This window comes from Phocoena sinus, chromosome 7 (genome assembly GCF_008692025.1).
Source record: "Phocoena sinus isolate mPhoSin1 chromosome 7, mPhoSin1.pri, whole genome shotgun sequence".
Classification (NCBI taxonomy): Eukaryota; Metazoa; Chordata; class Mammalia; order Artiodactyla; family Phocoenidae; genus Phocoena; species Phocoena sinus.
The window spans coordinates 107196116-107209471 of NC_045769.1; the positions used below are offsets into that span (position 1 = coordinate 107196116).

The window sequence follows — 13356 nt, forward strand, 5'->3', positions numbered from 1 at the left end:
TGGGTAAATATGTGCCAAGATTCTCATCAGCCCTACTGGCCTATGGGTCTACACTTCAAGCATGGTAAAATTCAGACACATGGCTCTGCTTATATCTCTACAGCTACATAAGCATAGTACTTTTTTTTTGCCTAATTCAGTTCTACCTTCTTCAATAAACTTCTTTCTCTGAAACATTGTTTCTCATTACCTCAACCCTATAAGTGCTCATTGTCTTCACTCTTTTGAACTCACAAAACGTATCTATATTGTCTATCAAATCACTCACCTTTCCCTTTGCTCAACCATCCACTTCTCTATTCATCAACTCATCCATCTATTTGGCCAGACATGTCTTCAGAGGCAACATGATCTAGTGGGAGGAACATACACTTTAAAGTTCTATACTCCTGGGTTTGAATCCCATTTCATTATGAATATCATTACTATTATTTTTATTATTATGTTTTACTTTTAGAGCATTTTACTCCACTGAAATTCTACTTTCTAATCTGAGAATCTGATAAAAATTATCTTTAGTACCAGATTAAAAACCTAATGTATATGTATAGCTGATTAACTTTATCATACAGCAGAAACTAACACACCATAGTAAAGCAATTATACTCCAATAAAGATGTTAAAATAAATAAATAATCTAATACATGATAGGCATATAAGCAGACAAGTATGACCTTGCTTTTGCCTGCTTCAGATTATGAACTCCTTAAAGATAGAATTATAACATTATAACTATTTGTTAATTTAGTATCTGACACACAGTAGACATTGAATAATTGCTACTTTATAATGTTGATGAAGTGGTAATAACATTCTCCAGAGTGGCCATTTTATTCAACAAATGACTTTTGGCGACTTGAGATAGCAGACCCTGTGTTATTCTCTATAGACACAAAGATGAATAAGAATCTATTCCTCCTAGAGAAGCTTAAGTTCAAGGAGAAAGATAAGCAAAGCGTGATACACTGAGGTTGTTACTAAAAGTGAGCACAGTGACAATATAGGAAGGAAAGATACTTTCAGTTTTGGGAGCAAGTGGAGACCTAGGTCACATCAGGTGGGTCTTAATGAAGGAGAAGTGGTTGTCATAGAGATAAGGAGGCAGGACTGGTCCCAGAGGAAGAAAAAGTGCACAAAGGCAAGGAGGAGCATTATTTGGGGGGTGTTATTTGGGATAGTTCACATGTGATTCAGTTATGAAAAATATATATGCGATAAAGTTGGAAGGTAAGAAAAGGACTTTGCATGTCAGGCTAAGCAGTTGGAATGTTTCATGTAAAATTAAGGAGCCTTGGAATTTTTTAAGCAGTAGAATCACATGGCCGAGTAAGTCTATGTTAGAATACTCACACTAATGACAGTATGGAAGACAGACTAGTGTAGGAAGACTGGCAAAGTGGGAACACATAAAACACAACAAAGTGAAGCTCTTGAAAAAACTGAGGTGTGAGAATCTTTCTCCTAAGGCCTAAATTGAGATGCTGAACTAGATATATGGTTGAAATTTCCAATTCTGAGTTTCTAGTCCATAATTTTCATCTTCTTATGAGTAGGTGATTGTCAAGAAGAATATAAATAGTAAAAAGGTTTGCTAAAGGAATATAGTTATCATTTGTAGAGTATTAGATCAGCTTTGAATATAGATCTATCAGAGAGACACAGGGAGAAGCCATGTGAAGCAAAAAGAAGCACTTGGAGTGATGCATTTACAAGCCTAGGAATGCAGGCATACACCAGAAGCTCAGAGGAAGCAAGGAAGAATCCTAGCCTAGAGCCTTTGAGATAACAGTTCAGACTTCTAGCCTCCAGAATTTAGCACAATAAATTTATGTTGTTTTGACAAGAATGAAAGGAAAGAAGGAAGGAAGGAAGGAAGAAGAAAGGGAAGGATGGAAGGAAGGAAGGAAGGAAGGAGGGAGGGAGGGAGGGAGGGAGGCAAGGAAGGAAGGAAGGAGGGATGGAGGGAAGGAAAGAAGGAAGGGACAATAAGCAAGTAAATAGACAGCACAACCCAATACATGTTAGGCTAGAAGTGAGCACAGGATCTATAGGAGCAGAAGAGGGCACCTTGGAGAAGCCAGGTAAGGCTTCCTGGAAGAGGTAACCTGGTGCTTACATTTGGAGTTTGAGTAGGAATAAGCTTAAAGGGAAAAGTCGAAGTGGAAGACCGTTCTTGGCTGAGATGAACACATGGGACCCTGTGTTCCATGGGAAAACCATGCTCTTTAGAGCTAACTAGATTTCATTTCTGAGTCCATCACTTACTATGAATGATGAAAAGTTATTCCTTCCTGCCCCTCTGTTCCTTCATCAATCAAACGGAGGAAGGAACAAAAAACTGCTCTAGATAAAAGAGGAGTCATAAGCAGGAACTCAAGCATAATAGAAGCCAAGGGGTGGTAACTTTGTCCAGAGAGTAGTAAGGAAGTTTAACAGAATTTGACTACATCCTCTTTGATTTAAAGTAGATTCCTTATCATTGTGTTTAAATACAATTTTTTTTGGGAATCAGATTTCTCTTCGACATTTTTTTAAATGACATTGATAATTCCTGTTGCATAGTTCTAAAAATGATGATATGAATTTTGCCTGGAGACCTAAAAAAGTGAGGCTAGATACAGCTAGAGTGCTCCAATATTAATAAGAGCCATTAAAACTTTTACAGCATAGTTGCCGGTTACCAAAGGTTATTCCATTATACGTATGTTTATTCCAGAAGCATATTTGGAAAAGTCTTAACTGGGGCTCAAATCAATTTTTAATTTCCACACCGTGAACATCTTATTTCAGCCCATATTCACACACCCGCAAATGCATGCCCTTTATAATGTATCAATGTCAACATATACTAACAAACAAAAAAGAAGAAGAAATGGAGAACACACAGGAGGGGATACATTATAGTTCCCTGAATAAATTGTAGTGAACACCTGTCTAAGACCATCCTTTTGTTGTTGTTTATTAGATTCAGAACATCTTCCCTCTGTCAGTTCCCTGTCTATTGGACAATATATAAACTTGCAAAGTTTATCATTATGTTAAATACTTTTGGATGCAAAGGTAGTGGTGGGAGACTCTAGGGAGGAAATGGAAGCAGACAGATGAATCATAAAAAGGAGATAGAAGAGGACTTTAGGGCAATGAACTTCTTGGGGTCCTGGGTAATGCCACCCAAGAAGCTGACAGTAACCTCATGACACCAGAATATACACTAGAAAGAGAGACGTGCCTCTTTGCTCACTGACGAAACAGCTGAATACAAAGCTGAGGGGAAGGTGATCAATGAACCTCTGGCCCTGACTGTCACCATCTCACCCCAGTGCCTCCTATAAGACTGGAGTCAGCCCTTAATTGTGTCAAACTTATGTTGAAAAGCCATGGGTTGACTTTCTCCTCCTAGGAGCTGTGTGACAATGAGTTAGCAAGAGATTTCAGGAGCTCTTCTTAGGGTATTTAGGGAGTCACTGATTGCATCAAACATCCTAAGAAGGTGAGATCAATATCTGTAGAGCTCTAGAAGAAATGGTTGAGGTGTTTTAGACCTAAACTGGAATGCTGGGGAAGATATAGAATAAATACCTTGACAGGGTCCTGGTTGAGATTACTGGCATCTAAGATGGATGGTTGCTAGGCAGGTGTTGGTAAAGATGTATAAAATGGAAGTGATTTCTAAAATGGATAGGTACATACAGAATGTGTGCATGAATGACCCACACAGTGGGATGGTAAGAGAGTCCCAAATAACTTCAAGGAATGTGGTCCTTGTCACCATGCCTGACACATAATTATCACATGCTGATTTATTTTATTGGGTTGAATTATATATTAAAAACCCAAGTTCTTAGAAGGAGCCAGAAGGAGCATGCCACCATCCCTTCCCCTGGCAGGCCCTTTCCCTTCCCCTGGCAGACCTCTTACCTCATGTCTGAGCTCCTCTCTGCACCAAATATGCTACTGCTAGGGACCTATGATTAGTTTTTTTTGTTTTTATGTTATTTTATTTTATTTTTATTGATTAGTTTTTAAGTGAGAAAATACAACCCCAATGGAAATTGATGGTGATCAGAACCAAAAGGAAAGGAGGAATGAAGGAAACCAGGATTAGCGGTAGGGAGCTTCTGCTATTGGTTGACTCATTACCCCAAATTATTCTCTCCTATTCTGCCTAGATTACTTTACAATCTTATTTCACATTACATATTCTGAAATTCCAGGAAGGCAATTAAGAAAAAAGGGAGTTCTAGGAAATGGTAGAAATTGAAGAGAGCGTGGGAAAAGATTTTATCTTATTAAAGTTTTCATAATCCAGTTACAAAATAGACTTGTGGTTGTTTTACTTTCCAAACTGGTATTTTGGTTTCTGATAACACACACACACACATACACACGCATACATGCACACACACGCACACACAAAAGTATTTCAGCTATGCTCAGGATTTTTAATATGGACCTAGATGTTATAGTCACAAGATATATAATACATTTTAAGAATGTGAATAATGAAAAGATTGAGACGTGGGTCCCTAGAAAACAGTCACAATCAATTAAAAGACAATCTGATCATATTTTTGCATTTATGGCTCCTATCTTTAATTCTAATGTCTAATGTTTGTCTTTTAAGGAAGCTTACAAGTTCGCTACCAGCTAAGCAAGGAAGAAACCCATGTATTCACCATCGATACAGAGAACTTTGCCAACAGAAGACTGCACCACCTGAAGATTAACCGAGAGGGCAGAGTGTTTACCATTCAGGTACCTTACTTCCCTTCTTCTCATTCAGCCAAATGTGCATTTGGTGCTCAATACAATTTTTCTGTGCTTCGACCCTGAGCCAACTGTGCAGCCAAGTTCTGGGGACAGGTAAAAACCACACTCAGCCCTAGCCTTTGGAGAATTAGAATAGTGGTCCTCAGGGGGCATCCCCCTCATCAGCATCAGTATCACTTGGGACCTTGTAAGAAATACTAATTCTTGGGCCCTATGTCAGATCTACTTAATCAGAAACTTTTCTGTGGGGAGGGGGAGCAGGTGATGCTGATGCCTGTTCAGTGTTGATAACCCTTGAACTGTAGCATAATGAGGAATTCACAAGGGATGGGTAAAGGCTGTGGGAGGAGTGTGCACAGGTGATACAGGAGCATGGATGAGGGCACCCACCTCATCTGGGCATCAGGTATGGGTAACCCTGAACAACAAGGAGGGGACGTTAGGGGCACCAACACCCCACCCAGTCAAAAACTTGAGTATAACTTATAGGTGGCCCTCACTGTCTTCAGTTCCTCTGTATCCACAGTTCCCCATCTGTGGATTCAACCAATGGAGGATCCTGTAGTACTGTTGTATAATATTTACTATTGAAAAAATTCCTCGTATAAATGGACCTGCACAGTTCAAACACATGTTGTCCAAAAATCAATGGTACTTATATTCTGGAGGAAGTTAGGAATAAATTGAGTCTTGACGTTGATTTCAAATTGGCTGGGTGGGGAAGAAAGAGGCAGAGGGTCCCAGTGAGCCCCTGCAAAGCTGTCTGAAAGAGCAGAGTGTGTGTCAGGCACTCCACAGAATTCCTGGGGTCTTGGTACAAAGAGGAGCATCAGGCAATAGTGGATCGCAATAGAAAATGGGCAGAGTCCAGACCATCCTCCTTTAGAATCATGACCTCAGGTGAGCTCTTAACTCTGCCCAGAAATCACCCCTTAGTCTTTGTTAATTCATCCATCCTCCTGATCTCCTAGATGGCAATTTTAAACTTTCCCTCTCTCTCCTTCGACTGCCGACAATTACAATTCAATCTCCACTCTTGGTAGATGACTTCATTTCCTTCTTTCTGTGAAAGAATGTAGCATTCAGAAGAGAACATCCACACACTCTCAGCACATTTCTCCACCTACTTCCATCTGTGTCTGTGTACCTCTTTCCCTCCGGTTGCTGAAAACAAACAGCTAATGGCTCCAGCGAAGACCTGACCAATCACTTGTGGGTCAGATCTCATACCTAGTGGACAGCATCACTGCAGCATTACCCTCCTCACCTTTCTTTACAGCCTTTTTCCAGCTCTACTTAATGGCTTCCCAAAGCATAAAGCATGCAAGTATTACAGGCATTAAAGAAAACCAAAAACATGAACAAAAAACTACGGTTTCGGGAGGGAAGGAAAACTCACTCTCTTATCTGACTCCATGTACTGCCCCATTTTCTCTTTCAGTTTATTGCCCAGTTCCTTGGAAATGTTGATTATAGGCTTGGTCTCCAAATTTCCTCTTCCTTTTTCTTAAACCTACCCAATGAATGTTTGTCACAGAGCGGCCACAAAATCACACTTCTCAAGAGAACAGTGGCTGGATCTTGCCGAATCCAATGGTCTTTTCCTCATTTGTCTTTCACTGGCATTTGACGCAGTGACCTTTTCTTTTGTATATATTCTTTTCCATTATGGATTATTACAGGATATTGAGTATAGTTCCCTGTGCTATACAGCAGGACCTTGTTGTTTATCTATTGTATATATAGTAGTGTGTTTATATTAATCTCAACCTCCCAATTTATCCCTCACCCACCCCCTTTCCCCTTTGGTAACCGTAAGTTTGTTTTCTATGTCTGTGAGTCTGTTTCTGTTTCATAAATAAGTTCATCTGTATTATTTTTTAGATTCCACATGAGTGATATCATATGACACCTGTCTTTCTCTGTATGGTTTACTTCACTTAGTTTGATAATCTCTAGGTCCATCCATGTTACTGCAAATGACATTATTTCATTCTATTTTATGGCTGGGTAATATTACATTGTATGTATATATCATATCTTCTTTAACTGTTCATCTGTCGATGGACACTTTGATTGCTTCCCTGTCCTGGCTATTGCAGATAGTACTGTTATGAACATTGGGGTTCATGTATGTTTTCTAATTAGAGTTTTCTCTGGATATTTGCCTGGGAATGGGATTGCTGGATCACATGAGTTACCTTTAACTGACATACCCCTGCGCCTCTTTTTGTTCCCCTACAGCCTCTTCTGAACACAGCAACCCGAGTGATCCTATTAAAACATTAGATCGTGACACTCTTGTGTCCAGACCCTTTCCATGGTTTCCTTTCTTATGCAGAGTAAAGCCAAAGATCTTGCAGTGGCTTAAGAGCACCTCCATGACCGTACACCCCTTGCTCGCTTCCTGCTGTGACTTCTCTGATCTCACCTATTCCTGTCCCCTCTGTAACTCCACACAGGCCACTCTGGCCTGCTTGCTATTTCCAGAGCTCTCGAATATGCTTGAGTTTGCTTTGCCTAGAACACGATTGTTCATGTATCTACATTGCTTACCTGTACTTGTACTTCCTTCAGGACTTCACTCAAAATTTGACTCAAGGATGTCATCTTTGGGTGCCTTATTTAATACAGCAATCCAGCTCCTTGACTTCAATCTTAAACCACTTAAGCACTATCTAACATCCGATACAACTTATCTATTTATCTAGTTTCTTGTCCTATCTCTCTCCTCTAGAATGTAAGCTTCATGAGGACAGGGATTCTTGTTTATTTTCATTACCATGGAAGCTCCAATTTATCAAGCAGTGTCTCACATATAGCAGGTCCTTAATAAATATTTTTGACCTAGGTGAATTAACTCCACAGGCTTATGTGGAGAAGATTAAATTAGCCCTGTGGAGAGGGGAAGGGAAACCACTGGATTTTAGGCAGGGAAACTAGCATGGGTAGACTTTTGTTTCCAGAGGCTCACTGTGATTGCTCCATGGAAATACACATTTGGTAGCCATGAGATGTAGGACAGAGACCAGGCAGGAAGAGAAGATAAGGGCCTAAACTAGTGCAAGGGGGTAGCCAATGAGAGGAAGACTTGAGAAAGGTCTGGAAGGAACGTCAGTAGCCTTAGGTGACTGTCTGGATATGGATTATGGGATAAGTCAAGACTGAATATTCATTTTTTTGATTGGGGGGAAGTTCAGGAGTCATTGGCAGATATAGGACACAATCACAATTCCTGAATGATTATAATTTAAGGGACTCACCTCTAGTATTGACTCTTGAAATAAGAGTTAAAAGTCTGGGTTGAAGCCAGATTAGAGGACAAAGGAGGTGGAAATGATGACATCTTTTTTGAACATGTCTTGACTGAGGCCTTGATGGGACATCTAGGCTGCATGCTGGTGGGCATTTACATATATGACCCCTTTTTCTTTTTCTTTCTCTTTCCTGTCTTCTTTCCACAAACAAAAGGCACAAATAGGGCAGTGAGAGAACAGTGGGGTACTCCCTTCTCTTCTCCATCTCAAGGGTTCCCACCAATCAGTCAATAGCCAATGATAAGCACATATCTGTGGAAGACATACCATTTCCAAAGCACAGAAGTAGTAGAAAAAAATCGAGATGGAGAGTTTCTTTGTTTTTTAACTTTAAATCAATTAATTGACACAGTCACATGACATACTTGTCTCTGTGACACTCCTACCCCCCACCCCCCCACCCCGTTGCCCTATCTCTTCTCCTTCCTCCCTACTTAGAACAAGCCTTCCCTGGCGGTCCAGTGGTTAGGACGCTGTGCTTTCGCTGCCGAGGGCGCAGCTTCAGTCCCTGGTTGGGGTACTAAGATCCCGTGTGTCTTGCAGAGCCAAATTTAAAAAGCAACAACAACAAAAACCAAAATAACAACAAAAACAAAAAAATAGAAGAAAAAAAAGGAACAAGCTATTTAGTAAAAACAGAAAGGGGTAAGCTACTGCTCCATCTCAGTCTCAGGCATTACTCAGAACCAGTTATAAAGAGAGGGCAGATGGTTAGCACTATACTCAGCCAGCCAGAGGCCTCCAGTAGATACACACAGACCCTCCCTCAAGGTATAGTCTTGAGTTGCTAGTCCTTCTCCTCTCTGCTCTGTGTGACTCTAGGAAGGAATCCTTAGGGACCAGGGCTGCAGGCAAGAGTGAGAAATCCTGGTGATGATTTGAGAATTGTAATTTGGCCAGTGGTTTCTAAGGCTCAGGTGCCCCGACCTGTGCCCTGGTGGTGGAGGTAATCTACAGGGTCCCTACTTAAAATATATTAAAGTCATTAAACAGATTAACCCCAGTTACCAAAATGCCAGCACAACTACGAGCTGTAAAGAAGGAGGAGGCCCAGCATTTTCAGTCCATGGAGTTAATGTCTTCCTTTGAGAGGTGAAGACCCTGAGATCAAGAGAGGAATCCCTAGTGTGGGACAGGCTTGGGTGTAAATCCCAGCTCCATCACTTATGCTCTGGGATCTTAGACGGGTTATGCACCTTTCTGAGGTTCAGTCTATTTATCTGTAAAAAAAGTTTGAGTGTTGTGGGGATGGGCTGGAGTGCAAATGTAGCTGAGCTCAGTCAGTTCTGGTAAAGGTTCTGTGAAAGAGCATAACTAAAGGACCAAGCACAAAGCTTGGCATCTAGGGCTCACAAAAAAAAAAAAAAAAAAAGAAAGAAAGAAAAAAAGAAAAAGATTTGTTCAATTTCCCTCCTTTTCTCATCTCATTTAATGACTTGACAAGACCACTGGGCATCCTTGATTCTGAGATTAACAAAGCTTCTCGAGGCCAGATTACAAATATAGGCACACTAAAGTTTAAAGGACTGGAGTACTTCACTCCCTCACCACCTCACCAACAGCAGTTAAAAAGAAAAGCAATCCTAAAGCATAAAATAAACATAAGGGAATATAACATAATAATGTATTTCTCGTTGAAGACTTCAGTGATTGCCTAGCCCCTATCATAAAGATTGAGGTCCTAGAAATAAATATTTGTGGTACAACCCCCCACGTTTTTTGCTTTTGCCCCGTGCATTTGCTAAGCTTTTCAAATGGGTAACCCAGCACCTGAGTCAGTACTAAGGGTGCCCTCAGGTGCACTCAAGTGCCCTCACTCCACGTCAGGGCTGGAATCCATTCCCCAACTATCTCAAGCCTTCTTTGAATCATCCTACCTTCATCTCCAAACCTTTATAAATACTTATAACCCTTTGATTAAGTGTCATTCACCTCCTTCTCCCCCTTATTTGTTATCTGGTTAAAGTAGAAAGGACCAGGTAAGTTCCCACAAAACAGAACAGTAGGACAAGAATGACTCATATACTAGAACAATTAGCTCTTCCAAGTGTGACAGTGTTGAGGGAATCACTTGCATAGGAAATTGATCCTTTGGAGCCTGGGGAGGAGATGAGAGGCAGAAGCTAGAGGAATCTCAGCTCAACCTTCAGTTCTAAGAATCCTTCTACTGCTCTCCACTCAGCAGGAAATTTCCACTCACTTTAGCTTCCTCTCCAACCTGGGCAACAAAACATGAGAAGAGGCACCCTGCCCCTTGCTGGAAGAGACAGTTCCAGAGTGTAGGTGCGAGCTCTGAGATAAGGCAGAGAGAAAACTCCTTCAGAGCAAGGACTGAATCTGGGCATTAAATAGATTGCAGGTGAGGACCATGGGTATGAAAAACCCTATGTTGTATAAAGGTGTAGAGGCCACCAGGGAAGCCAGAGGCACCCTGGTGTTGTGAGGGATGCTGTCTTCATAGCCCAAAAGATAGAAAGGGAATCAGTACAGGATGTTTGTTTATTCACTCAACAAACCTATCTTTGGAGTTACTTTCCCAGTTTCTGTAGTAGGACCTACAGAAAACATATATCAATAAGATGTCCTCGAAGAGCCAATAGTTTAGTGGGGAAGAATGAGGGGGAGAGAGAGAGAGAGAGAGAGAGAGAGAGAGAGAGAGCAGATCATTAAAATACAGCATCTTAAATGCAAGGTTAGAGGTAGAAAAAAATAAAACGGCACCATGAAAGAGAGAACAGGATCAATTAATCTAACCAAGGCATCAAGGAAATCTTCCGAGAGGAGGTGGACTCTGGGAACACTTAGAACAGTATCTGGCACATAGAAGATGCTCAAACATTTGTTGAATGAATTTTGTAGAAATTCAGAAATAAGAGCACACAGTGATTGTCTACAAGCTGCTCAAGCATCTAGAGGGATATGGACAAGTAAAGCAAACTCCATATTGTGTGGTTGGCTGGCCACATACTGAGGGGACACTGCTATGTGATGCTGTGTGGCCTTGCCCAAGTTTGTGATCTCTGTGACATCAGTTCCACCATCTGAAATACAGGGATAATAATGTCTATTTCACAGTATTATAGGGAAGAATGCATTTTGAAGGATACTTTATTATGGTGTCTCATACATACCAAGTCTTCAATAAATAACAAGTATTATTAAAGTATAATTTCATGAATGAAAAAGAAATAAACCATATAATAACATGTCACAAGTCATAGCCACTGACTTCCTTCACAGCAGAAACCACCACAGGACCCAGAGTCCTGGAAGAGGGTCACTGAGCAGCAGTGGGTGCAGAAGGAGGGTCCTGGTGGTGGCAGCTGGGAGCACTGGGTATGCGTCCTGATCAGCTGCTCCCCAAGGGGAGTCCGGGGATGGGCACGCAGCTGACGGGGTCTTAGTCTCCTCTTCCTACAGATTAACTGTGATATGTTACAAGGATTCTTCCCAGGGATAACATTATATGAATATTCAGAGTAGAGCTGGGAAGAAACTGGTAGGGTTTGACTAGACAGAAAAAACCTGGGGATGGATGGGAAACGATGCCTTGAAATGGGGAGGAGAACAAAGAGATGGAACTGGAATTAACAATGTGTGTGGAAAGGAGGGTTCCCTAAAGAATGACCCTAGAGATAAAGTCCCAAAGAATCCCCCTTGTGGCTTTCACTCATCTGCAAGATGGGATTATCATCTGTTCATGTTGGTGGCAACTGTTCAGCTAGCCTCCCCTCCCCAGGGTCAAACCTTTTGTCAAACTGAAATATTCACTCAGGAAAATCCCCCAGGGCACCCATGAATGAGGTCAGGTTAGAATGATTGGAGCAAAGGAGACGGTAATGGTTTTAAGGAACAAATGGGGAGAAGGTGGGGAGAGATTGGGAATGAATACCTGCTTTCCTTTTAATGTTAATCCTGCACAGTGAGCATTCTTGAAAGGCTTCATTTGTTTGCTTGTTTGCAGCAAAGAATTTGGTGAGAAACTCTCAGTGGGGAGATAAATACCTGTCAAAAGCTGTATAGAATTTCCCAGGGAGGAGACTTGTGTGAAAGCCTTTATTTCACCAAGAGTAAAGAAACGGGTATTTTATGTGCATTGTGGGAGAATTAGTGAGACATTTCTCATCTCTCCAGAAAGAAAGTCCCAGAGAGGGCTCTTCCCTGCGTATGTTTTCAAAGCTGTTTCATACGGGAGTGTTTCATGTGCTGGACATGCGAACCTCTGCTGATGCCTCTTTGTTTTCTCTTTTCCTGCAGATGGATCAGCACCTCCGACTCAGTTATAACTTCTCCTCAGAGGTTGAGTTCAGGGCCATCAGGTCCCTCACTTTGGGCAAAGTCACAGGTTTGTTTTTCTAGTCCATGCCTTTCCGGCAAGCTCTGTGAAAATAAAGTAATAAATAATATTCACCAGGGGAAGCACCAAGATGCCGATAATATCCAAGGTGTAGAACCAAGAGTCCTGCTATGGGAGGCTGAGAAGTACGTGTGGCAGGACCACAAAGTGGCACGTATATCTGCTTTGTAGAATCCCGAGTAAGGTAAATGAACAAAGTGATTCACCAAAATAATTATTTTTACCTAATTTCAAATTAATTAAAGCGTTTACTGCGTTCTTTTAGTTAAATTTATGTAAATTTCACTTAAATAATTTAAGGATTTGAACAACCCAATTATTTAATTCTGTAAGTCCTTAATCTGTTTTCTAATTTATTGAAAATTCAAAAGAGGATTGGAATCTCCTACAATAATAATGGATGTTCTTTTTTCCTACAGGAAGTTCTGTGAATTTTCATTTTATGTCTAATGATGACTTTTATTAGGTGTAGGCAAGATTGAAATTTTTCTATCTTCTCAGTGAATTGAACTTTTTTTTCACACTGAAGTAATATTTTTTAACTTTAATGTCTCTGTGCTTAATCTAGTTTGTTATTAATATAGCTAATTCATTTTTGCTTTAGTTAGTATTTGCCTGGTATATCATTTTCTATATTTCCCTTTCAGTCTTTTCTTTGTTTAGCCTTATATATGATCTTGTGAAGAGCTATAGCTAAATACTGCATTTTTATCCAGTTTGGCCATCTTCTATTTTATAAATTGGCAAATGTAAGCCCCTGTGCATTTGGGGGTTACTTGTATGATTGGGTTTGTTTCTGCCTCCTCATTTTCTACCTGTCAACTTTCCTGTGATTCTAGCATGTTCTTTCTTATCCTCTCAGTCACAATACAGTGTAGAAAACATTAGTAACCCAAGGCATTTTAAGCAGGA

The 13356-nt window shown here is 40.7% G+C and overlaps 1 protein-coding gene across 2 annotated transcripts in view; it reads left to right on the top strand.

Moving 5' to 3' along the window:
* The window catches only part of CNTNAP5 (contactin associated protein family member 5), an 876608-nt gene that overhangs the window by 820926 nt on the left and 42326 nt on the right, over positions 1–13356 (top strand). For both annotated transcript variants that reach the window (XM_032637306.1, XM_032637307.1), the window contains exons 20-21: positions 4625–4755; positions 12345–12432. In XM_032637306.1, the coding sequence (XP_032493197.1) occupies positions 4625–4755; positions 12345–12432 (219 nt within the window). The remainder of the gene's footprint in view (positions 1–4624; positions 4756–12344; positions 12433–13356) is intronic.